General features: G+C 46.4%; 3 protein-coding genes and 2 pseudogenes across 3 annotated transcripts; all 5 read left to right on the top strand.

The window, feature by feature from the left end:
- The first annotated feature begins 402 nt into the window (after positions 1-402).
- On the top strand, positions 403-3049 carry LOC136544547 (long-chain-alcohol oxidase FAO3-like; annotated as a pseudogene).
- A 7704-nt stretch (positions 3050-10753) lies between these two features.
- Positions 10754-18804, top strand: LOC136547193 (histone deacetylase 5-like). The gene is made up of 13 exons (XM_066539160.1): positions 10754-11029; positions 11669-11870; positions 11978-12124; positions 12470-12582; positions 13810-14021; positions 14770-14834; positions 15161-15331; positions 15422-15511; positions 16253-16609; positions 16845-17038; positions 17146-17302; positions 18064-18128; positions 18266-18804. The coding sequence occupies exons 1-13, from the start codon at positions 10857-10859 to the stop codon at positions 18429-18431; spliced, it is 2112 nt and encodes a 703-aa protein (XP_066395257.1). The 5' UTR covers positions 10754-10856; the 3' UTR covers positions 18432-18804.
- Positions 18805-20467: 1663 nt separating this feature from the next.
- On the top strand, positions 20468-21468 carry LOC136547190 (anthocyanin 3'-O-beta-glucosyltransferase-like; annotated as a pseudogene).
- Positions 21469-23873: 2405 nt separating this feature from the next.
- On the top strand, positions 23874-24266 carry LOC136547192 (chitinase CLP-like). The gene has a single exon (XM_066539159.1). The coding sequence runs from the start codon at positions 23874-23876 to the stop codon at positions 24264-24266; it is 393 nt and encodes a 130-aa protein (XP_066395256.1).
- A 375-nt stretch (positions 24267-24641) lies between these two features.
- Positions 24642-25172, top strand: LOC136547191 (chitinase CLP-like). The gene has a single exon (XM_066539158.1). It carries the CDS (start codon positions 24642-24644, stop codon positions 25170-25172), a length of 531 nt encoding a protein of 176 aa, XP_066395255.1.
- Positions 25173-26874: the final 1702 nt, after the last annotated feature.

Genomic DNA, 26874 nt, shown 5'->3' with positions numbered 1-26874 from the left:
CAGCCTCTCCACCCCTCCCCAGCCGACCAGCGACGAGCCATCTCCCCCAACAGGACGCTACCCTTGGCTACGACGCTGCTAGGCCAGCGCACACGGCGACCTCCGGCGGCAACACCCCCTCCCCTTCCTCCCTGATGGCCGCGGTGGCCATGGTAGCGCCGCGACCGACCCGTGGCGATGGCGGCTCCGGGCGGCGGCGCGCTCGATCCCCGGGCACGGTGGACCCTGGCGGTTTGTGGCTTTCCCTCCCCGACAGGTGGCTGAACGGAGCCCCAGGCATGCCCATCCGTGGACTCCCCACCTCGCCAATTCGCCATTCTTAGATCCCGCTCGGCGCTGGCCGGCCGATTCGACGCTTCCGTGTCGGCCACCGGCGGCTCCCTCGCCTCCCCCCAACGCCCGATGACCCGGCCCCGCTGCCCCGGCCGCTCAGAGCTCGCGTCGGTCGTCCCGCCCCGCGGCTCGGTCCTCGCTCCAGCTCCTGCCAAGCTAGGAGCTGCCCTGTGTGGCTGTGCTGTGCGCCTGTGCCCAGATTTGCAGTGTAAGATTTTGTATTTTGGTGATGGATGGGGGAGAGATGTGATTGGTTCAAACAGCGGCACCGGCACTGCCACCACAGTTAAGCAAACAATGATTCCACTAAGCAAGAAGCATTACAAGAAACTAGGTGTTGCCAAGTTTTTGGTTGATTATTTGATTTGATTACTTATAGTCAATTAGTCATAGAGTTTGATTACTAATTGTCTGATTCAATTTATTAATTATGCAGATTTGGAAAGCTTCTTTGATAGTAGTAGTAGAAATGTGGTGCTTTTAATCAGCCTATTCGCTAGTTGGCTTCTGGGCTAATAAGGTCGGCTGGTGCTGGTTTGTTGTGAGAGGAAAACACTCATGACTGATAAACTCCGGCTGAAATCAAAAGCTGATTGTCTTCAGAATTGACAGGTTTTGTACTGTATTTCTCCATTGAAACATGTATTATCGATAATTTCGCTATTAAAAGGTAACATCTTGATTGTTATGGTTTGTTCTACAGCTTTTTTTTTTTTTTTTTTTGTTAGCATGCATGTTGTGGTCGGTTAGCCAAAATTTTATAGTATACGTCCGTCCTAGGTCATTCCTCGGATCCAGATTGCCTCCAGGCTGGCTTCTCCCCGACGACTCGTGTGGCTGGACCGCGATGGGCTCGAGCAGCGGCGGCGCTGCTTTCTCCCTGACGACTCCCGTGGCTGGGCCGCGATGGGATCGAGCGGCGGCGGCGGCGCTGGCTTCTCATCGACGATTCCCGTTGCTGGGCCGCGATGGCTTCGAGTAGCGCTGGCGGCGCTGCCTTCTCTCCAACGATGTCCGGAACTCGCGCCGTCGTGGGATCCGCATTGGTGGTCTCCTTGTCAACCCTCGTGCCTGCTCCTCTCCTGCACCGAGCAACATGGTGTGCTGGGCACCAGACGGCGGCGCAACGTCTTGGCTAAGTCGGCGAGACGACGCGATGGCGTAGCGTTGTATTCCACAAGCAACCTGGTCCCTCTCCCTGTTGTCGAAAGAAAAAAAAAAACCTGGTCCCTCTCCCCTCGAGCACAGAATCGACATCGAGCTATGGATCTTTCCTTCAGCGCACGGACATGGCTCCCGCAGATGTGTTGGTGGCGCTGCGTTGCTTGTACGAAGATGTGTCCATGTGCAGTTCATAGCTGACATATTCATAGAGTGAAATCCATTGGAGGTCATTGAACTTGTCACGCGTTCTCAAATAGGTCAATCAGTCTGTTCGTTTTTTTTTTTTGTTTCAGTCAGGCCTTATCAGCCAGCCAATATTGTTTTTCTCTCACAATAAATTAGCATCAATCGGGCTTATCAGCTCAGAAACCAACCCACGAAATATACTTTTAAAACCAGATTTTTTAGTCCCTTGCTAAATATATTACCAGCGTCCAGACCGATTTTAGAACCCTGGTTTTGCACACATGGCTTCCACCGTGTGTCCCCTCACTGCAACTGCGCAAGGGCCTGACTGACCGTGCACGCCGTCCGCCACTTGCGCCGCCCCTGTCTACACCTATGCTAGCTAGCCACCGGCCCCGCAGCGAGGGTGGACGAAGGTGCTTGCATCAACGCGATGAGCCACGGCGCCGTGATGGCGTGACCCTGATGGGGTGTGAGGCTGAGAAGATGCTGCTGGAGCGTAACGGCACTGGCCGTGAGGAAGGCAGGGCGAAGTGATGCATTAGCTTGGTGGCAAGAAGCAGCAGCCCGGTGATCACGAGGATGCGCGCTGGAGGTGTGCACCAGGTCGACCATCTCGGCGCGCGGATCACTCTTGACGCCTGCTGCTGCGTGGGAGCGGACACAGCAACCAGCACGTCGGTAAGAACCTCTACCTCCACCCAACTGCTTTGGTGCGGCCGTGTGGAGCTACTTCCCGTTATCCCGTACACGATGCCGGCGGACCTCAATGGCAAGATGCACGTACGAGGCTGCATCATGAAGGAGCGGATGCTCAGGTACGACTGCGACCGCACCACGCACCTCTTCACCGTGGTGACGAGGGACCACGGTTCCAGCAAGCACCATGCACAGTGAGCGGCGGGTCGCGTACCACCTGGACCGCTGGACGCCACGGACCGGGAGAACACGCGCGAGGGCCTGCATCGCAAGCTGCTCGTCCAAGCTGTGGCAAGCGCGGCAGAGCTGAGATCGGCACACACCTCATCGACGGGCAACGGTTCGCGTGCAGGGGCGCCGTGGAGTCCGTGCTAGAGTCCCTGGACGGCGTGGAAGTAGTACGCGGGCTCAGTCGAAGGCCGAGGCACGGAGCCAGTGCTGCACGATGCACCAGACGGGCAGCTGCATGCTGGATGGCGCCATGACCTGGGACAGCGCTGTGGACGCACGCGGCGAGAGCTGGGAGGCCGAGAGCCTCTATGTTTGCCACGGCAACGTTCTGCCTAGCGTCGCCGAGGTCAACCCCATGCATGGTCACCATCCAGTCCGTGGCCCACTCTCTCGCCATGAAGGAGAGCTCTCCATGCGGTTCATGAAGGTCGTGTGACCCTCCGCTGTCCACCCTCGCCCTTGGGGCAGCGACTAGCTAGCGCAGGACAGGGGCAGCGCGAGTGGCGGACGGCGAGCACGGGGTTGACGGTTGGCGGGGGCCTTGCACTGAGCAGACACGGTGGCAGCCAGTGTACAAAACCAGTGTTCCAAAACCGGTTTGGATAACAAGTTCCGGGACCCGAAAATCTGGTTTTAGAAGTACATGGATCTATTTAAGAATACGTGACAAGTTCAAGGACCTCAGTGGATTTCACTCTATTCATATATCGATGGATTTAGGACGTAGTTCGTAGCTGACATTCATGCATCGATGGAGATTCAGTATGTATGTTGTTCTTCTTTGGATTGGAGTTAGTCTCTTGCTCGTAAGTGTCCATGTGATTAGATCAATATTTTTTATTTTCTGTAGTAGCCAAAAAAAAATTAACAGTTACCACGAGCGAGTTTCACTGGTTCGTATTTTATTCCTATAGTTCTCGAAGTATTTTATTTTATTCCTATATAGTTCTCGGTACTAATAGTTGTAGTACGAGGCTTGAATTTTTCTACTCACCTGGAGATATTTTTCTTCCCAATTAGGTTAAACATATATTTACGGTTTGCCAGAGATATTTTTCCTCATGATTTTGCCGTCTATTTGCAGGTTTTGGTGGTGAGGAGAAATGGATGTGGAGAAACCTGCTTCCAAGGGGCATGGTTTCTTTGCGTCTTCGATTGGGGAAAGAAGTCTAAGAAGCGCCTGTTCGTCGGGAGCACAGGGTGGTTGCTGTGCACAGGGTGCAGTTTTACAAGGGGTCCAAATCTGAGCTTGTTATAGCACACAAAACCAAAAAAAAAAAAAAATGAAGCTATAGCAGCATACTATGGTCAAGATGGATACGCTGAACTGAAAATGGCTAAGATTGATTGAGAGGACGCCTGACACTACATGGAACAAGTGTGCCTTCAACTGGGTGTATGCAATACTATATGTTATAATTATTGTTCAGGCACAGAGGCACTAGTCGTTGTTGTAGCCAATGAAATTCTGTTGTATATAGACAGTGGTTTTGCGACATGAAAGTATGCAGTAACGGCCTTGTTTATTTCCACCTCCTAAACTTTAGCCCCTGTCACGTCGGATGTTTGACAAATACATGAAATATTAAATATAGACTAATTACGAAACTAAATGCACAGATTAAGACTAATTTGTGAAATGATTTTTTAAGCTTAATTAGTCCATGATTTGACAATGTGGTGCTACAGTAACATTTGCTAATGATGGATTAATTAGACTTAATAAATTCGTCTCGCGGATTACTGAGGACGTGTGTAATTTGTTTTATTATTACTATCAAACACTTGATGTGACACCCGATGTGACACCTCTAAACTTTAGCCCCTGGATTTAGGTGGTGTTTAAATCCAGAGAGTAAAGTTTAGGAATGTCACAGCGGGTGTCATATGGGAGTGTTTGAATAGTAATAATAAAATAAATTACAGAAGTCCTCAGTAATCCGCGAGATGAATTTATTAAGCCTAACTAATTCGCCATTAGCACATGTTACTGTAACAACACATTGTCAAATTATGAACTCATTAGGTTTAAAAAATTCACCTCGTAAATTAGTCGTAATCTGTATAATTAGTTATTTTTAATCTATATTTAATACTTCATGCATACGTCTAAATATCCGATATGATAAAGAATAAATTTTAGAGAGAGAAACTAAACAAGAAGTTAAACACTCCGGTAGTTCAATTCTCGGTTTCTTGATTGTATTCTCTTTTATTCAGGCGCGTGGAGAAAATGCTCATGGCTGTGGTAACCTCACCAAACACACGAGCCGTACGTGCACCTATAGCAATCCAGCCCACAAGCCAGGCAACCAATTAGTAGCAGCACACTGTAGCCTGTCCGCAAACCAAACACATGTGGACAAGCTAGTCGTGCTCGGCTGGTTCTGCTCCTCGCCCATGCTGATCTACCTAACCAATCACGCCCTCGAATTAAGCTCCTGTTTGGTTGGGCTCCTCTCCGGCTCCAGCTCTGACTCCTTTAGAGGAGCCCTGCTAAACGTTTTTCTAAAGAAGCCATTTTTCAGTAAAAAAAACATAGGAGTCGGAGTCGTTTTGGAGAAGCCACAAATTGTGGCTCCTCCAAAACAGCTCTGGCTCCTCCGAAGGAGCCCCTTATGAGGAGCCATGCGAAACACCCCCTGAAAGTTCCAGGGACTACCGTAGCCAGGGTTCAGGAGCTTGAGAAGGGCGCGTTTCTTGGAATGGTGATTAGTGCTGTTGTTGCTGCAGCAAAGCAATGCAGCGAACTATAATAGAGTTTGACTGATGTTCATTTTGGTGGATTTCGACAACGTTGCATTTAACATTTCATTTCTATTTATACCAGTGATGCAAATCAATACATCATGTGTTTCTTTAACTTCATTATTGGTGTCAACATTGTTTCAAAAACTTTTCTTATGGGAGTAACAAATTAGATTAACATATTTTTGTCATCCGTAGCAACTAAGCCTATCGTTAGGGAGGATATGGGCACACCCGTGCCTACCCATACCCACACCCATATTTTGCTTACCCGCATGATCCCCTCCCCACTTTTGCTCATACCCAATTCCCCATATCCATTGGATGATCGGGTATCCAATTTACTTTAATCAAAGAGCTGTTGTAGGAATGTTGCGGCTGATGACCGGCTCCGATGGACACGTCGAGCTTGCGCACGGGGACCTCGCCGTCATCAGGCTCACCAAGGACGACGTGGCCATGGCCACCGCGGTGTGCGTCGGCAAGGACCTAGGCTCGACTGCCTGCACTACCTCTTCACGTTGTCGGACAAGGACATATGTAGGGGGAAGCTAATGCTACTATTTCAGGTTCATAAAACTTGTCCAAATCCTTTTACACATGGTAAATATGCTTGGGCAAGCAACCTGGATTCAATTGAATTTCAATTCATATCTTTGTGAAAGGGTTGTCATCAATTACCAAAAAGGAGAAGATTGAAAGCTCTAGTTTGGTTTTGGTGAATTGATGAAACCCTAGGTGCTAACCTACTTGCTCTAGTGATCATGAGAATAGGAAAGCACTAATCCAAGTGGTGGATGTTGACGATCACTAACATCAATTATAAACCGTCAACATAACCTGCATTTATACTTAATTCCATCACCAAACATAGGTATAGGGGGTTTAAACTAATAAATTCTACGAGTTTTGGTGAATCTGTGTTTCCTACAGGGTTTAATCAGAAAACCACCAAGGATGACCTAATCGTTAAAAGAAATTATGGGATTCTGCCGTGGTACCAACGTGGGAAGACTCTAGAAGAGTCCAGAAGACGAATCACCGAAGCAGGGCTCGACCCACTGCCATGTGGGGCCGACTGGCCTGTAGGTGGGGCCACACGGCCCCTATGGGCCCCACCTGTCAGCCCCCTTCGAATATTGGTTCCGCACCGCCTTAAGGATTGCATCTAAGCCGTTGCTTAAGTTAGTTTGATCCAAGGGCTCACGTTGGACCCTTAGGGCTATATATACCGGCCCCTGCCCCCACCCTCAGCAGATCCTGAAACCCTAATTCATATCTCTCCTTTAGATCAACATACACCAGAGGGATTAGGTCTAGAGCTCTCTAATGTAATAGATTAGTAGCTCGGGAGTGAGAGTCGAGTTAGGCTCATGCTCAAGTTTCGGATCTAGTCTTAGAGGCTCGATGAAGCCTTGTATCTTCACTTCTACATCTTGTAAGACTTATTATTAATTCATCATATTCTTATCTATATGGCTATGCTTACTTTGAATATATATCTTGCTTAGTTAAGATTATCATTGCTTTTGTGTGCGGGTTCATAGAGCACTTAGCCTACTATAGTTTATCGATTGGGCTAAGTAGCCGAGTCTCGTGTAAGCATGGTGCTTATACGATGCTCTACCTGTGAGTACACCATGTTCTCTGGTTGGGTGGTAGTAGCAGGAGGTGATAGCCCCGTCTATCCTTTGTAGTCCACTCCGAATTGAGCATGTTCTTAAATTATAGGACCGTAGTCGCGTCAGTAGAGTTATCTATTGTAGGTGCTCTACCGTCTAAGCGGCATCCCGAAGTGCACAAGAGTAGAGTTAGTTTTAGCTATAGTTGGGTATATATATACTTTGATCCTGTAATAAGAATATCATAGGAATCTACCTCACCCGTTGTTCTTCCGAGTTAACTAGTTTACATTATTTTAGTGGCCTATCCCCTGAGTGTCATTATACTTAATTCTTATCATTACCTTTACTCCTTGCTTTAGCTATGCTGGTATGTTGATTAGTATACATTCCTTTATTATCCAATAAATCTTTAATCCATTGTTTTCCTATGGTAAAATATAAATAATGATACCTGGAATACTCCCGGTAAAATACTACAATGGTATTTTGTGCGTTTGCAAAATCATTCACATTCTATTTGCGTTAATAAATATTAACAGTGGAGCAAATGGTGAAGAACATGATGATGGTGGAGGCCATGGTGGTGATCAAGGTGCTCGGGCTTAGAAAAGAAGAAAGAGAAAAACAAAAAGCTCTAGGTAAAGGTAAAACTTGATAGGAGCTTTTGTGTTTTGATGATCGAGATACTTAGTGAGTGTGATCACATTTAGGATAGATAGTCGTACTATTAAGAGGGGTGAAACTCATCATGAAAAGCGGTTATCAAAGTGCCACTAGATGTTCTAACTCATTGCATATTCATTTAGATCTAGTGGAGTGCTAACACCCTCAAAAATATTTATTCAAATATGCTAACACACGTGCACAAGGTGAAACACTTGGTGGCTAGCACATTTGATCAAGGGTGGAGAAGTTGGTGAAGAGAAGACACTGTTTTCACTTACCGGACTCGGTGTTCGAGCGACCGGTCAATTTTAGTGAAGCAGGCGCGCTCGGGCTCTGTCTGAGTCTTGAATGGACGTTGCACAGTGAAAGTGACTGGATGCGCAGGGCATGCGTCCGGTCAGGGCTGACGTACGCTAACGTGAGACTGCTGGACTTAGCGCACGGTGGCAGTGTGGACCGGACGCTGGGCAGCGTCAGGTCGAGGTGGAACGGACGCATTCGTTCGACAAAAAACCTCTCTGCATAGTTTTTGGAGTCGATCAGACTCCGTGGGCACACGCGTCAGGAGAAGTGAGCGGCGCGTCCGGTCACAACGTTGGGTGCTCGAGCGCTTGCTTGATCTGATGCAGTGGCGTTGCGTCCGGTCGTCATTTACTTAAGTGCACGATCCAGTTGACCGTTGAAGATCAATGAACGACGTTGAACGCGGGGGACACGTGGATGGCAGCGCACGATCGGACGCTGGGGCGTCTGAGTCCGGTCGTTTGGACCTACGCGTCCGGTCGCCCCAAGTTGGGCTGTAGTGTGAGCCCAATGACTCTTTTTCGAGGAGGCCTATATAAGGTGTTTGGCCGGCTCTAGCTCACTCTCTTGGCCATTTGTATTGACATAGCAATCTTGTGAGCTTAGCCAAAGCCCTCCCATCATCTCTATTATAGATTCATCATCTTTGTGAGATTGAGAGTGAATCCAAGTGCATTGCCTGAGTGATTGCATCTAGAGGCACTTGGTGATTATGTTTCGCTGCGAGATTCGCTTGTTTCTCTGGTGGTTGCCACCACCTAGATGGCTTGGTGCAGCGAGGATCGTCGAGCGGAGGAAGGTGATTGTCTCTGGCTCTGATCGTGGTGATTGTGAGGGGTTCTTGATCTTTCCCCGGCGGAGAGCCAAGAGGTACTCTAGTGGATTTCTCGTGGCTTGTGTGATCCTCATCTCGTGTTGGTTGTGTGGCACCCGGTTACGAGTTAGGCATGTGATGCCTATTAAAGCGTGAACCTCCAAGTGAGTGAATCGTCACAACGGGGACTAGCTTGCCGGCAAGCAAGTGAATCTCGGTGAAAAATATTATGTCATCATTGTCTCCGAGGATTTCTATTGTGATTGATTAATTGTCACTTGCCACGGCGGTATAACATCACTACCCTACTCGTGTACTTACTTTCTTAGTGTAGCTAAGCTCTTTAGTGTAATTAGTTTTGAGAGCTAGCTTGTGTCGTGTCTAGTGGTTAGTGAGGCTCTTTAGTTAGTTTTTGAGAGCTCACTAACTTAGTGGTAGTGACTTAGCCTCTTTGTGTGAATTAGAGATCATAGTGATTAGAATTGTGGGTAGGAGGCTTGTATTTTGAGTAGGCTAGCGTAATACTCGCTTTGCTTTATAATTATCTAACCACCTTGCTTAAGTGTTGTCATAAAAATTTTTATAGGCTATTCACCCCCCTCTGGCCATTAGGACCTTTCAGTATTACCCATACCCAAGAGGGTATACGATTTTCTACCCATACCCGACCCGTTTCGCGTGGGTATGGGTTTAGATAATGGGTACGAATACCCAACGATAGGTTGAGTAGCAACGCACAGGTATTGGTTAGTGATAATATACGCATGTTGGAAGCGAATGTTTATAGTGTTTTAGGTGTTTTATATGTATGTTTCTAAGTGTTTTCATCCGAATGTTGCATAAGTAGATTTAGATGTTGCATAACATACATGTTGCAAGTATTTGTTTAAAGTGTTTGATACGTATGTTTTGCAATTGTTTCATCTGGATGTTACATATATTTTGTAATTGCTACACACGTGTTTTCAAGTGTTTCTTATGTGTTTTTGGAAGTGTTTCAGACGTATCTTACAAGGGTTTCAGCTATTTTGGATGTATGTTGCAAGTGTTTTATCTGAATATTTTAAAAGTAGCTTTTGAAAAAAAAAATTCGAAAGTAGATCGGGATGCTCCACATGTTGCAATGTGCCCTACCTGCCATAACCTTTTGCTACAGTCGTTTGGACGTCGTGCCTGCGCGTGGGGAGCGGAGGGATGGAGCGTTGCTCGACGGCGGGCGGGGAAGCACGGAGATGGCGGCAGGGGCCTAGGCGGTCCCCGCGTGCGTGCGGGAAGCAGGGGAGCAGCGCAGGTGCAACAGACGTGGATGGGAGCGGCGCCGTAGGGAAGCGCTTGGAGCGGCGGGGAGGGGAGGGGCGCACGAAGCACGGGGAGCGACACGGGTAGTCCCTTGCCTGTGCGTGCAACAGACGTTGGTACGGGTGTGTACTAGGCCCGGGCGTCTAGGCGCGCAAGTCCATCCGAACTTTTAGACGCTAGCAGTGCCGTACTTTAAATCTAGACAAATGTCTTGTTTAAATCCAGGGTATAGTTTTGGGTGTCACGTCGGGTGTTATATGGGGGTGTTTGGATACTAATAAAAACAAATTACAGAATCCGTGAGTAAAACCGCGAGACGAATTTATTAAGCATAATTAATCCGTCATTAGCACATGTATTACTATAGCACCACATTGTCAAATCATGGTCTAATTAGACTTAAAAGATTCGTCTCGTAAAGTAGTCGTAATATCTGTAAATAGTTATTTTTTAGTCTATATTTAATATTCTAGGTATGTGTTAAATATTCAAAAGGATAAGATATAAATTTTTAGAGAGAAACTAAACGAGGCCTATCACGCTTTTTGATGGACCGATGGAGGGAGGTGACGTTGCAATTGGACGGAGGGTACTCGACGGCTGCGCCGATCGAGCCAACACAACTCAATTGAAAGCCCGTCGCGACCCACTTCCAGGTCGGACCCACGTCTCGCATCAAGACCTCCCGACTCCGAGTCGTCGGAGAGGACGCCTGAACCCCGACTTCCCACTCGCCTGCTCTCCCCTTTCGCGTCCTCCACTCCAGTGCTTCGTCTCCGCGCCGCGCGATGGCGGCGCCGGCTCCGGCTCCGGCTCCCCCAATGGCCGCGCCGCGGGTGGGGTTGCTGTACGATGATCGGATGTGCGCGCACGCGACGCCTGACGGGGAGGAACACCCGGAGAACCCCGAGCGGCTGCGCGCCATCTGGCGCAAACTCAACGCCGCGGGCGTCGCGTCCAGGTATGGCGCTAGAGGCCGCTCTCCCGCTCCCTTGTGTCGAGCTGAGAGCGTCGTGGTTTTCGTAGGGATGGGTGAGGCTTGCACGGCGCACCCGGTGCCCTCGGTGTTCATTTTTCCGTTCGAATTGCCTGGAACGAAACGAAAGCCTCCGCCGCTCGTGCGCCATGGCTTTTACTTATTCTCCCTCTGTTGTTGCTGTGGCCGGACCATTTCGATCTGATAATTGGCCTAATGATTGCGTAAATTACCATGGGAGTGTTGGAGTTCATGATTTTCTCCCCTAGGTTTAGGTATCAAATGCAAAATGTCTAACATGTGAAAAAAATCTGTAGTGCAAAGCAAAATAACTTTGTGAAACATTTGGTTCAAACAATGCATCGATCCCTTAAAAAGTCGCTTCGATCGTACGCTTACATATGTAAATCATTAAGTTGTTTATGGCATTCTAGATGCAGGTCTTGCTTCTTGCTTTAACTTCGATGCTAGTAAACTAAAACCTTAAACATCAGCTTTATAACTGTTTTTATGTTGATCTGGTTCACTATTTTGCTTAGCCAGTTAGGGTAGTGGTTTTTTCCCTTATATATTAAGGACAGCGGTCGTGTTCTGCAATGCTACTGTAACATAAATCTCTTCTAGGTGTGTGGCCCTTAAGGCGAAGGAAGCTGAGGGCAAATATATAGCTTCTGTTCACAGCACAAGCCATATAAAGCTGATGAAGGAGATTAGCTCAAAGAAATATGATGCCAGCAGGAACAAGATTGCTAGGAAATTCAATTCCATTTACTTCAACAAGGGTTCCTCGGAATCTGCTGTTCTTGCAGCTGGTTCTGTCATAGAGGTCATTTTACATCTTCTTACATAAGCCCATTTCCTCCTTTTCTGTAGCTATATATACCCCGCCTCATTGGTAGGAAAAAACTGAAAAGTGGATTATTTGGCAATTAGGTAGCTGAGAAAGTTGCTGCAGGTGAGTTAAGTTCTGCTATTGCTCTAGTCAGACCTCCAGGCCACCATGCAGAACATGATGAGGCAATGGGATTTTGTCTCTTCAACAATGTGGCGGTCGCAGCTAATTATCTCTTAAACGAGAGGGTATGTACTGAAATTTTTCTCTTTCTGTCTCTCTGCGTTTGTGTATTGGGTGGGGGAGGTCATTTTAAAGGTGGTACCTATGTTCATCACTGCAGCTAATTATCTCTTAAACGAGAGGGTATGTACTGAAATTTCTCTCTCTCTGTCTCTCTGTGTTTGTGTATTGTGTGTGTGTGTGTGTGTGTGGGGGGGGGGGGGGGGGGGGGGGGGTGGGTGGGGGGAGGTCATTTTAAAGGTGGTACCTATGTTCATCACTTCCTACAGGGAATCAAGTGTTATACTTTGTTCTAACGCGATCAAATAATGTGTTTTGTTCACTTTTGAACCTTGTTCTTTCTATTGCAGCCTGATTTAGGTATCAAGAAGATATTGATTGTCGATTGGGATGTTCACCATGGCAATGGCACACAGAAAATGTTCTACAATGATCCTCGCGTATTATTCTTCTCAGTTCACAGGTTTGACAAGACACTGATATTTTTTTGCTGGTTTTCTTTAGACTTCAGAGTAGCTTCAGTACCATTACAATATTACGTTAGCAAAGTTATGGCAGTTTTTTTCTCTTTTATTTGGAGAGTTATTGTTCTTGGAACGTCCATAATATCAATATCATGGTTTACTTTCCTAGGAAACACTGGAAACTTGCAGTTAATAGAATAATCTAAGACCTCCAATGATTATCTGTATGGTATCAACAGAGTCGTTTAGGGTAGAGCAAGCAGGCTGTATTTTGATGCCTTTTGATTATACGATGCAATCCAGTGTGATTTGTGCTCACATTCCACAAATTCAACTTGCTCATTACTCACCCTTTACAAGTTACAATATGAAAATAATCAAACCATATTCTCGTATAACTCCAAGATTGGCTGAACAGCATGGTTCTTGCGCAATCACCTCAGGGGTCAGTTTTACAAATCTAATTTCTTCACCTAACGTATTGTGCCGTGGAACCTATTAATCAAACACCTACTGTGGCCATTGAAGCTTGTAAGAATATGGTACTCTTGAATGCTTCAACCGTAGTGATAGGAACTGAGCCTAGCACTTTGTTGGAGGGTGCGGCGTACATTCTCCTTACCAAGGTTTACGTCCCTTTCCTCTCAAATTCGGTGCCTATTTTCTTCTTAATAAAAGTCACCTTACACTTGCCACACAGGCACACACACACACACAATCTTAGATTCTTAGTCATGGCTGTTTGACACTATCCAGTTCTGTCCACACTAACCAATTCGTACATTGGCCTTTGATACTCAAGGTGACCTATTGTTGTATGAATCAGCTTGATAGATTCACATGCTGTAGCCTGTGATATGTGTCTAAGGAGTCTCCTTGAACCATCTAACCAGTTCCACTGATATGGCATATCAAACTTATAAATTTAGTATGTATAACGCCATCTGCATGCTTATAGAAGATACTTCTTTTTAGTTCACAGTAGTGTTATTGTGGTTGATTTGCATAATCGTAATTTTCATAAATTTACAACTCTTTTCTTTCTTTTGGTCCTTTGGAAAATATGGAACACGAACATCGTTGCAATCAACACAATCACTCGAATCTTGGATCATAAACTGTTCAATTTAGTGTGTGCTTGTAGCCACCTTAATGAAGCCATAATAAAATATCTATAGTTCTAAAGATATAAACAAATGTTTATTGTTCTAATGTTTGTTTTGTAGATTTGATTATGGAAGCTTCTATCCTGCTGAAGGGGATGCTTCTCATTGTTTCATCGGGGAAGAAGCTGGTAAAGGGTATAACATCAATGTTCCCTGGGAGCATGGGAAGTGTGGTGACACTGATTATATTGCTGCATGGGACCATGTACTGCTTCCTGTCACTAAAGTTTTTGACCCTGATATAATACTGGTATCGGCTGGGTTTGATGCAGGTATGTAGTTGTAAAGTTCTTTGAAACTCTTCTATTCCACTAACTTAGCAACTTGTTACTTTAAACATTTATGTAAATCAAGGCAACATTGTGCTGGCAAGCGTTTTTTAAATATTCCATGGGCTAACTGAGCACTGTTTGGACTAGTACAACTTATCTACCTGATTATATTGTTGCATAATAAGTGAGGTTTCTGCTGATGAATTCATAAAATCTTGTGAAGCTTTGTTTCAGCATTGAACTGTGGATACACAATATTAGAATCTATACTTCTGGAGTGCTGGTGCATCTTTGTGGTAGATCTCTTTGCGGTAGGCCTTTGATAGATAATCTGCTACTCACATCCCTCTTTTGTCATAGGAGCATAGGAACAGTGCCTGCTCCCTCCTTCCTGTCAATAGGACAGCAGTAGTTGGGAGTATGGCTATAGTAAGATGTACAGTAGTAGGTAAGAATCATAGTAACAAGTAGCGGGCAGGATGGCCCTTAGTTTGACTTCTGTAATTCTTTGCTTCTATATGAAGGCATTGGCTAGACAGTTCAGCAGCTGCAATTCACGTGTTCATGTGTGTGTGTGATCTGATCTCCTCTTCTTCAACCTCCAGTGTGTACCTCCAGTGTGTGTGTGTGAGTGAGGGGTGTGGTGATACACACCTGAGTGACGAAGCTGGTGAACAATCATGTCTGTTCTTATCGTTCATTGGTTTTGAAATTCTATTCTGATATCTGTGTTCCATTCCATTGTTAGCATTGGGTGATCCTCTCGGTGGGTGCTGCATTACACCAAATGGATATGCACTGCTACTAACAAAGGTATGGAGTTGCAGAAAAACAGCTTTTAATCATATTTCAGTTTTCACCACATCATGCACTTTCCTGTCCCTAAAGCAGACATTAATGTTGCTTGAACTTCAAAACAGTTCAGATGAACTGGAATAGGTTAAATGGATCAAAGTTGTCTAAAACCTCTTAACATTGCATATTTTATGCCTGTTAGAATTTTCATTTGATTTCATTCATCTATCTAGTGTTTCCTCTATGCATCTTGGCCCTTGGACATATCATGCAAAGCCTATACAGAAGACCCTTTAAAAAAATCCCATTGCCTGCCCTTCTCATCTGTATGCCAAATTCTGCAGTTGTTAGGATTTGCTGAAGGAAGGATAGTGATGGCCCTTGAAGGAGGTTATAACCTTAGGTCCATAGCAAATTCAGTTTGTGCTTGTGCAAAAGTTCTCTTGGGAGACAAATTCACATTCAACGCTCCAGAGATGCAGCCATTTGAATCTACATGGAGAGTTATACAAGCGGTAACGGTCTGCATGCACTATTGCTGTCTAGTTCTTTACTTTCTGCGGATATCTATAGCCGCTTTGTCTTTTGAATTCCACATTGGCTAGGTACGCAATGAATTGAAGACATGCTGGCCTGTTCTGAGTAGCAAGCTGCCAGAAAATGTATCATTGAGGATTAGGCCTTCACCAAGCGAGGTATATTTACCCTTTCTCATTTGGCCTACGCTTGGATTAATGAATTATGCTTTGGTGTAAGAAATGTTTATCTCTTAGCCATGCTTTCTGGTAACTTGACCCTATCTTCTCCAAAAAAAAAAAAATCTGGTGATACGTTGTCAAAATAGTTCCAGCTTTAACCCAATTATGAAATTGAACTTTCCACTGCAGGGTTTAATACAGTGTATTGTAGTTCAATTTATTCAAAATGTGATTGCATGAACATGAACCATGTTAAGAAGCTCAGTTTATAGGCTACTGCATGCTATCTTTTTTCAGAGCACTTGATGAACTATTGAGAAAAGATACTTCCGTATCAGCCACAAAATGATCATGAATTCCCTGTGTAATGCTGACAATGTGTGATTGTGAAATCCCTATGTAATGCTGACAATATGGGTCGAAATCCACATGCCATGTCATCAAGACATCCTTTTTTTCCTTTGGACAAATGCTTCATTCATGTCTATTGCTAGATCCTGACTCCTGAGATGCCACATGGTAGAAATCAGATGTGAGTTATATAGCTCAAATCTGTTGATGATTTTATCTAAAATTATCTTTGTATTAATGATGTTGCAATTTTTTATAATTTATGTGGCGCGCTGCACTGAGACTCACTGACGGCTAAGACAAACTTCAGATAGACACATTAATCCAATAGTCAGGCTTGAATAATTGAATAATTTTCCTTTTGTATTTCCTTATGTTAATGAACAGCTCAACGCTCCCTCTGATTCCGAATCTGATAGTGAAGATGTTGCTGAGCTCCTTGCCACTGTTGCATCTGTCAATGTTATTGAAGTTGCTGGTGATGCTATAAGTGAACACCTCTCAAAGATGAAACTTGATGATGACAACCTTTCAGTGAAGACTACCTCAAGTTGCTCAGCAGCAGAACAGCATCTAGTTGATTCAGTAGAAGTACAAAACAATGCATCTGTGGTGCTGACCAAAAGAATATCTGATTTATCTCTCGCTTGGCGATCAGATTTATCAAGAACTGATGTCTGGTATGCCAGTTTTGGTTCAAACATGTGGGGACCAAGATTTCTATGCTATGTTCAAGGAGGGAAGGTAAAGTTCAAGACTCAATGTTTTTTTCATGGAGCATTGGTTCCTTTATCAGTCTAGTCTGCTTGTTTGATGTCACAGCGTTGGAGACCTTCGTGATTCTTTTAGGATATATGCCAATACTTAATGAATAAATTGGTTTCCAGTGTTCCTGTCAATAGTCCTTGACGTTTTTATCTTATATAAGCAGTATGCTTTAAGAGATACTAAATTTGATATTCCTTTTGATCTGGGGCAGGCTGAGGGTATGAGTATAGCGTGCTGCGGATCACGTGACACAAGCTCACCAAAAGGAACCATGTGGAAGACTGTACCTCACAGGTTGCTCTTTGGTAGATCGTCTACCCCTTGTTGGGGAACTGGTGGTGTTGCTTTTCTCAACCCTGAGATAAACTACAATGAGAAGTCGTATGTCTGCATGTACAAAATAACGTATGTTTGTTACATTGACACGTTATTGATCTTTCCATTTAGGCAGGGTGGCATTTTGTCATTCTTTTAGTACCTGGCATCTCATCTGATTTGCCTGTCTGCAACAGGTTGGAGCAGTTCAATGACATCTTGTTTCAGGAGAACTGTTTAGTGCTGGAGGATGGCAAAGACGGAAATGTTGTGTATCCTGACTCTCCTTTGATTGGTTCATCTGAAATCAAGTTTATATCTACAAACAAAGCTATTCATCTTGAACCTATGAAGGTTTGATTTGCTTGTCCCACTTCTACAATTGTACCCTTCCCTTTGTACAGAATTTCTATATGCTTTTTAATGAGATTAAATAACACCGTACTAGTGCTGTTGAAAACATCACTGCTAAATGTATGACAGGCTAACGACTGCCGTTCTAAGAGCTTATTGATAGATGGCAAGCCCTTTTCCCATAGCGATATAGATCACTTTTACCTTGAGTGTTTCCTTTAAAGTTTTAGTTTGATCCCTGTAGGAACTGTTAATATTGATCTGTTTAGCAAGGAGCAGAACCGGCCTCTTTGAGTATTCAAGTTCATCTGGTCTTAGAAATGATTGTATGACCAGGTTGCCAGGGCGCCAAAATCTCTGTTGACATCATAAGCAACGTTGAAATGAAGCCTGATTTTAGTAAGCTAAAAACACAACAACAACAAAAAAACAGTTTCATGTCATCAGTGGACTAATTTCAAACCCAGCCTTATCAGCGTAATTGTGACACCATGTTTAATTTTTGTTGTATTATCTATGTTCAATAAAAGGAGACTTGAAAGGATGGAATATACCCAAAGACTTAGCCTTAGATAGGAGTGCTTGGAAGACAACTATTCACGTGCCTGAACCTTGATTGCTTCTACTGGGTTTCAACTCTAGCCTACCCCAACTTGTTTGGGACTTAAAGGCTTTGTTGTTGTTGTTGTTGTATCTATGTGGCATACTGAGTTCAAAAGTTATGGAATACATCTAATGTCTGCTGGATGAATTTCTTTCAGGATAGCTGGTACTCCAATGTACTTTATCTTGGGAATGAGGATGAACTTCCAATTCTAACTATGACGTGAGTTTCATTGTATTCATCAAGTCTTTCCCCCAAAAATTTCTCATTTCCAAATGGCAGTTGAATGTAACTTTTTGAAGGGCAGTCAAAATGTGTTTTCCCTGCAATGTGATTAAAATTTCCTCTGGTCTGTGCAGGTGCCCCGCATCAGATATTGAGAGGTTCAAATCTGGTGAGCTGCCTTTAGCACCTCCATCAGAGACATATGCGGCCACTCTGATAAGGGGACTAGTGGAAGGGAAGCAACTGGATGCGGACGGAGCTGCCAACTACATCAATGCTGCTGCTGCAAAAGGCCTGTGAAGGCTGCTTCAGCGTGTGCTTTGTACAGCCAGTAGGTAGTAGTAAGGATACACTATTTGGTAGCGTGAGGACACAGATTGATTGAGGACCAGGGGTGTTGGACAAGCGTCATTCTCCGCGAATGGAGAGCTTGGATCCAATTTGAATTGGGCAGGATGATTCGAGCTTGCCCTAGCTTGATCATTGGTGAATGGTGATCTCCCCTGGTAGGTCAAGTCTAGAGAAACACTAGCTGTGTCGGGGTGGAGCAACACTAGCAGGTGCTCTCACTGCACTAGTGTCGTTCTTGTCTTGGATGCCATGCCGGTGATGTTATTTTGTACTGTTACTGCCTTCTGTTAATGTGTTGCCTGGAGTTAGGGTGTGTTTGGGAGGGTTTCTCCTTTTTTCACTGAAAAAATGACTGCAAATGGCTACTCCTAGCAAACCGTTTGGTAGAGCCGTTTGGTAGGGCTTCTACGTATGAGCCGGGGCTGGAGAGGAGCCCGAGCCCTACCAACGGGGCATATTGTTGTTTTGCTGCTACTGGTGGTGGGCAGCGCAATACCCACTCTCCGAGCGACGTAACTTCGTTATTTCATTTGCATGCACTTCAACAATACATATATTTTCCCCTATTTTTACACCATACATATTTCAAGTAATATGAGAAAGCAGTTTTCCTTGTTTCTTTCCCTAGTACAGTTATATTTCTAGCCACTTCAGTTGCCAATTGCAACCACGCCCTCCCCCACCGTGCAACGCCAAATCTCAACCTCTAGATATTAGCCATGTCGGTTAATCCTTCGCCCTGGTTAACAGGGCTTTAAGCGGCTTTGGCTTTGGCTCATCCACCTGAATCCTGGAAAGACGTAGCAATACAGTACATTTTTGCCAGATTCTGTAGGGAAACCTTTTTTTTTTGGCAAAAAATACGAATTTATATAAGTAATATGAAAGTAAAAAAAATCGCCTGGTGCTTGACTATGGGCCTATGGCCTTGTTGCCCGGCTGGCTCGAGAGGTCCTTGCTGGGTGGCCTTCACCTTGTTGAGAATTATTATTAATGATCAATTAGGGAATAATCTTAAAGGGTATCTTTTTACCCCTCTCTCTTTCAAAGTCTACCATACTCTAGATTTCTTATGTGTTAAGTGCATTGGTATGAATTTATTTTGAGATTTGCAAGTATCGGGGGAGAGTCTCTCTAATTAATAACATGTTGCAAACATCATATTGCACTATTTTCTTTTTATGAGTTTTTCCTTGGGGTTTCTCATATAAAGTTTTTAAGAGGCAATATCAACACAAGGTTATGTCAATCATCCATTTTTCCCACAGGGGGTTTTTGGTGGATGATATTGAGACATGATATGCATTGTGCTCTTTTGTTTATGTGAGTTTTCCCTTTGAAGTTTCTCATATAATTTTTTTTGATGAGGCAATGTCAATGTAAAGTTATATGCTTATCATCTATTTTTCTTCACCAGGGTTTTTGGAATATGTTTTTAGACTAAGGCTTTGGGTTCATCTTAAAAGGTCTAATAACACCCGTGATTGTATATCATGGTGTTTCTCCTTATTTTTTCCACCATGTTTTAAGAAGTTTTTCCTGGTATACCGGTATTACTTTGGTTTTTCCCGCAGGGTTTCCCAAAGATTCATAATAGATGAACAGTGAAGACTACAATGAGTTAATTGATCAAGGGGGAGTATTGAGAATTATTATTAATGATCAATTAGGAAATAATCCCAAAGGATGCCTTTTTACCTCCTCTCTCCTGTGTGTATGTATATATATATATATATATATATATATATATATATAACACGGAACAAACGTACAATCATTTGCATCACTCGCTTTCTTTCGCTCTCCACGTTTAACACACCTGTCCTGGTGGAGGTGGAACCGGAGTGACGTGGATGGTTGAGGTCCAAGTCCAACCAAGGCTGCCCCTGTTATCTTGTCGCCAAAGATACTTGAGCAGCTGAGCTCTGATCTGTTTAACCGTGTTGCAAAGGAAGAAGGGCGCTGCCAAGCAGCCATGGCTTCCAATGAGCAGCAGCCAGCAGCCAATCCATATTCTCTTCTTCCCGTATATTGCTCCTGGCCACCTCATACGGTCATACCGGTCGCGGCCATGGCCGCCCTCTTTGCTTCACGTGGCATCAAGGGCACCATACTCACCACTCCCGTAAACACCACCGTTATCCGCTCGGCCGTTGACCAGGCCAACAACGCCTTCCGCGGCACCGACGCCCTGGCTATCCACATCTCCACCATCCCCTTCCCTGATGTCGGACTCCCGCCGGGCGTCGAGACCGTTGTAGGCATCTCCTCAGAGGCCGACCTCCACAAGTTGCTGGAAGCGGTCCAGCAGCTCCGCGAGCCCTTTGATCGATTCCTGGCCGAGCACCACCCCGTCCCCGACGCCGTCGTGGTCGACAGCTTCTACCTGTGGGCCGCGGACGTCGCCGCCGAGCACGGCATCCCACGGTTGTCTTTCCTTGGGAGCAGCCTGTTCGCCCGGGCCTGTAACGACTCCCTGCTGCGCAACAACTCGTTCGCGCTCGCTCCAGATGACCCCGACGCCGTCGTGTCCCTGCCGGAGCTGCCGCACCGCGTCGCGCTGAGGCGCAGCCAGGTGATGGACCCAAGAAAGGATCAGTGGAAGTGGGACTACTACCAGCTCGCGCACGCCGCGGACCGGAGGAGCTACGGCGAGGTGTTCAACAGCTTCGCCGAGCTGGAGCCGGACTACGTCGAGTACTACCGCACGGCGCTCCGCCGCCGTGTGTGGCTGGTGGGCCCGGTCGCCCACGCCAACGCCGCCAGCGAGGACATGGCACTAGCACAGAAACCAGCTTTACTTCGTTGGGAAATCCGTTCCAGTTTCTCAACCGGAAGCACGAATTCAGAACTAAAGGCTCCTCCTTTCGTCCTGGTTTTCTTTTTTTGTTTTTATTTTCAATTGATGATTCGTTTTGGTTTTCGAATAGGTTTTCGAATACGCATTGTACGCTGCTAATAATATACGTATTCTACACGCTTATAATGTTCGAACATTTTGTACAAACTAAAATATGAAACTAACGTATATATTACATACATATACATATATTGTATGTTATTTTATGTACATATAATATGTATATATATATATATATATGATTCGTTTTGGTTTTCGAATAGGTTTTCGAATACGCATTGTACGCTGCTAATAATATACGTATTCTACACGCTTATAATGTTCGAACATTTTGTACAAACGAAAATATAAAACTAACGTATATATTACATGCATATACATATATTGTATGTTATTTTATGTACATATAATATATATATATATATATATATAAAGCCTGCATTGTATATTCTATGGATAATAAATTCACTTCATCTGGTTTGGCTTTCATGTTTCGTGCGGTAGTATCATGAAAATAAGTATAAATTAACCATAATCATCAAATGCGACAAAATAACTCATATTGCGATCCGGACACTTGTAGAAGATATGGTCCTTGTTGGGACACTCCTTTCTCACCTGGTACTCCATCACAATCTTCTCTTCACACTTGCCACATGCAATGAGAGGGAGGTCCGATCTCAGTCGTTTTGAAACCCGATAAGAGGTCGAGGACCCAAAAGCAGTTACCATCTACTCTCTATACTCATTTTTAATATAATATAAATTTCTCATTTTATAAACAAACAAAATTAAAAAAAAACTCTAAAATTCTCTATATCTCTAAACCATAAAGTGTGCTATGCATGCTAAAAATGAAAGCTGAATACTAGTTTTGAATAACTACTTTAACCTTCATTCATTCAAATATGCAAACTTTAAAGTGATTTTGAGCTTAAATGGCTTACAAATAAAAAAATCCACCATAAAAAACCACATATATCTAATCCACAAAATAAAATATGTTACTGATGAAACATGAGAGTATAAAGTTGGTAACCTTTAGAACCGAAGAATCAATAGAGGAATCGAAGAAATCTTGTGATTACCGGCGATGAGGAAGAAGAGAGGCCGGTGATGAAGCAAGAATACTGAGCTCGAAGTGGCTCGGGCTCGGAGAGAAAGAAAGGGTATATATGAGGGGATCTTTAGTCCCGGTTGGAAACAGCAACTGGGACTAAAAATCTCTTTCTAATTTCGGACGGAGCCTACAGCCGGGAGTAGACTTTTACTCCCGGTTGAAGGGACCAACCGGGAGTAAAAGTTAACCTTTAGTCCCGGTTGATAGATCCAATCGGGACTAAAGGTCTCATGCAGCAAAAGCCTGCCGTAGTAGCCGTTGGGTAGGGACCTTTAGTCCCGGTTGGAGCTACCATTTCTCGGCGGCGGAGCAGGTGCCTGCGGTGGCTCGACGAGAAGCCGCGCGGCTTAGTTGTGTACCTCACATTCGGCACACTAGCCAATTTCTCGGGGCGGAGCTACGGAAGGTGGCGCGCGACCTACAGCTATCCAGCGGTGTAGGTGAAACTTTTTTAACTTTAACCAATTAGTAGAAAATACGTGTAATATTTATATCTACAAATAAATTTATTATGAAAATATATTCAACGATCAATCTAATGATACTAATTATATATTATAAAGGAAAAAGTATATTTTTGGCCCTCCAACTATGACTGTAGTTTGTTTCTAGCCCTCTAACTCCAAAACCAGACACGTCCGGTCCCTTAACTCTCAAAACCGTTTAAAATTGGCCCTCGCGCCCATTCGACCGCAATTTCTGCACAGTAAACCCGTCACGACCCCGCCTGTCAGGCCTTTCCCTCTCACCGCCAGGTTGGGACCACATGTCATCCTCCTCCCTCTCTTCGCGGGCCCGTCTGTCAGGCCTTTCCCCAACCTCCCCGCTACACGTCGTTGGCACCACAGCGGCCAGCGCAGGTAGCGCTAGCCATGGCTGCTGCTGCTACTCGCGCCATGGCTGCTGCTCCTACTGCTCGTGCCCTGGCTCGCTGCTCGCCCACACGGGCCCCGCGTCCTGCTCGCCGCTCGCCTGCGCTGCCAGGGTGCCCTGCTCGCCGCTCGCCCATGCAGCGTCGACACCCCGCTCACCACTCGCCTGCGCCGCTGCGGTGCCCTGCTCGCTGCTCGCTCGCGCTGTACGGCTGCGCGCTCACCTCGCGCAGCGCCGTATGTCCGGTCTCCGCACGCTGTTCGCGTTCGCCTGCTCGTCGCCGCTGCCGAGGCCGCCTCCCCTACAGCCAAGCTGTGCAAGTGCGCGTGCGGCCACCGCCTCTCCAACTCCCCCCCTGAAGAAGAATGCGAACACCTCGCGGAGACAGGAGGCGAGCTCGGGGACCCTCTCCAGCTTCATTTGTTTAATCTGAACACGGTAGCAATTGCATCCTATCATCAGGCAGACATCAGACGACCACACCACTCGTAGCAGCGCTCTCGGCCTCTCTCTGCCATCCTCCAGCAGCTCCAGCGCCATGGCGGCCGTCGTGGCAGCTCTGCTGCTGCTCCTATCGCCGCTCACCATGCAGAGCGCAGTTGCGAGGTCTAAGCCCCTGCCCGTCGTCGCACGCGTCATCCAGAACCGCTCCACCGGCCTCTACCTCATCAGCGTCAGGAACTACGACCCAAACCCGCTCGTCCTCGACCTCGCCGGCCCGCTCCTGTGGTGGTCGTGCATGGGGCAAGAAGAGAAAGAACACGCCATCCCCTGCAGTTCTGGCACGTGCCGCGTCGCCAACAGGAACCACCCGCCCAATTGCCCCTACGTCGACGGCGGCAGGCCGGGGTCCCCGAAGCCCAGCTGCAACTGCACAGCCTACCCCTACAACCCCGTCAACGGCAAGTGCGGCAGCGGCGGGCTCACCTAGGAGTGGCTGTCGGCGAACGCCACGGACGGGCGGCGCCCGCTGTACCCGGTGTCGTTCCGCGCCGTGGCGTCGTGCGCGCCAGATGAGCTCCCCTCCTCATCGTTCCCCAACCTCTTCCAGGCATAGGGGCCGTGCAGCCCGGGGGGAAACCTGTACTCCGGCGTGGCGGGGCTGTCGCGGTCGCCGCTCTCGCTGCCGTCGCAGGTCGCGGCGGGGCTCAAGGTGTCCAGCAAGTTCGCGCTCTGCCTCCCGTACGTGGCCATCTTCGGCGGCGGGCCCGTCCACATCCCGGGCTCGGCCGACGACGTCGAGACGGTGACCGACCACCTGAGCCGCACCCGCCTCCTCCAAAACCCGAGGAACAGCGCCTACTACATGGATGTCGCGGGCATTGCCGTGAACGGCGCGCGTGTGGCCTTGCCGGACGGCGCCCTCGCCCTCTCCAGCCAGGGCCAGGGCGGCGTCGCGCTGAGCTCGATGACGCCCTACACGGCGCTACGCCCGGACATCTACCGCGCGGTGCTCGCAGCGTTCGACGCGGCCATGGCCGGCCTCCCGCGCGTTTCTCAGGCGCCCAAGCCGCTGGAGCGCTGCTTCAACCTGACCGTGATGAACCAGATGGGGACGTGGACCGGCTCCCTACCCGTGGCCGTCGACCTGATGCTGGCCGACGGGAAGAACTGGACGTTCACCAGCCTGAGCGCGATGCATGAGGTCGTCCCGCAGACGTTGTGCTTCGCCTTCGTGGAGATGGGGGCGGGGACTGCGGCGGCGTACGCGGTGCCGGACTCTCCGGCGGTGGTCGTCGGAGGCCACCACATGGAGAACAACCTGCTGGAGTTCGACCTCAAGATGGGGGTGCTGCGCGGGGTCCGTGGCCGAGAGGGAGGTTGGGGAAAGGCCTGACAGGCGGGCCCCGCGAAGAGAGGGAGGGGGATGACAGGTGGTCTCAACCTGGCGGTGAGAGGGAAAGGCTCGACAGGCGGGGTCGTGGCGGGTTTACTATGTAGAAACCGTGGTTGAATGGGCGCGAGGGCCAATTTTAAACGGTATTGAGAGTTAAGGGACTGCGCGTGTCTGGTTTTGGAGTTAGAGGGCTATAAACAAACTGCAACCAGGGAGGGCCAAAAATAGACTTTTTCCTATTATAAATATTAATAATTTTATATATATATTTGGTCAAAGTGAAAAGTATTTGAATTCTCGAGAAACAAGAATGACATCTATTTTGGGATAGAAGGAGTACATACAAATTAGTGAACATATTAGTTTTTATGAGCAATTTATATATAAACAAGGGTTTTGGCTCTGTTCGGCTCATACATAAATCGGTTGAAGCTGTTTTGTTGTGGAAGAAAAATATTGTAGATTCTAGTTGATATGCCGGTTGATAAGTTCCAGCTATTACCAGAGCATAGTGATGGAGAAAAAAAAAAGATGTTGGCTTGAAACAAAAGGCAAAGGCCTCGGGAGGGAGAACCAGCGGATAAAAGTAAAGGACGAAAGCGAGGCGAATGATATGGAAAGACAGCTAGCGTTGTGGGGTTTACGATCTTTCAGCCCCCTGAGCTGAGCTATTAGTAGAAACTACCTTGAATTGTCGTGAACCATCCGAGCGCGCATCCGAGGTGTTCAAAGCCCCTTAGCAATGGGAACGGAATACTTTTGTTTGAGGAGGAACGATTGAGGAAAGAAAAAAGGAGTAGTTGTTCCCCGCCCAATGATGGTGCTGAATCTATTTCACTTTTCAAGTTCCTCTAAAAATGCGTATAGTAATCTCATTGGCCAAAGTCGATGGAACACAGAAGTGTATACGTTACATAAAATGGCAACTAGCATTTGGTTTTTTCATGGAAGTTCGAATTTAGCCAAGGTTTATCAATCAGTTAATAATATTTTTTTCTCATAATAAACCAGTATTGGCTGGGCTTATCAGCCTAGAAACTAACCAGCGAACAGACTGCTTGATGCAGCGGCGGACCCAAAAAATATTTCAGGGGGCTGAACAACACTATTGTTCGATCTTAAGTCTCAGCCCCCTACACTATAGAACTTTACCTAAAAATTCATGGGAGCTCTACGAGAGGTTTCACTGCTGCTGTATGAATAGGGGGGCTTGAGCCCCCCGCCCCCCGCGCTGTGTCCGCACCTGGCTTATGAATCCTAGTGTACGTCTTTTTACTGACACCAGTACACCAAACAGACGGCGTTGATCATGCTCTGAGGGACCTGGACCTGGCTTATGAATCCTAGTGTACGTCTTTTTACTGACACCAGTACACCAAACAGACGGCGTTGATCATGCTCTGAGGGACCTGGATGGAGTAGGAGCTAAGAGCATCAACAGTGGTGAGTCGATGCATCTTAAAACAAAGATCAGTTACGTCAGGAACTGGATGAGCATGTTCGGGGAGCCGTATCATATCGTGGATTATTTACTGCTGGCTGGTTTGGTATGAGAGAAAAACACTGTTCCCGGCTGGAAATTTACGATCGTTTACGAGCGAGCGATCAGGCTAGCCATGTGGGTCCCATTATAAAATAAACAAAACAATGACTGGGTGATGTCCGCAGTTGTCCCTTCCCATTTTTTTAGAGTTTATTTAAG

The sequence above is a fragment of the Miscanthus floridulus genome, chromosome 3 (genome assembly GCF_019320115.1).
Source record: "Miscanthus floridulus cultivar M001 chromosome 3, ASM1932011v1, whole genome shotgun sequence".
In the NCBI taxonomy this organism is placed as follows: Eukaryota; Viridiplantae; Streptophyta; class Magnoliopsida; order Poales; family Poaceae; genus Miscanthus; species Miscanthus floridulus.
The sequence above is the reverse complement of the archived record's forward strand: the minus strand, read 5'-3'. Positions and strand labels throughout refer to the sequence as shown.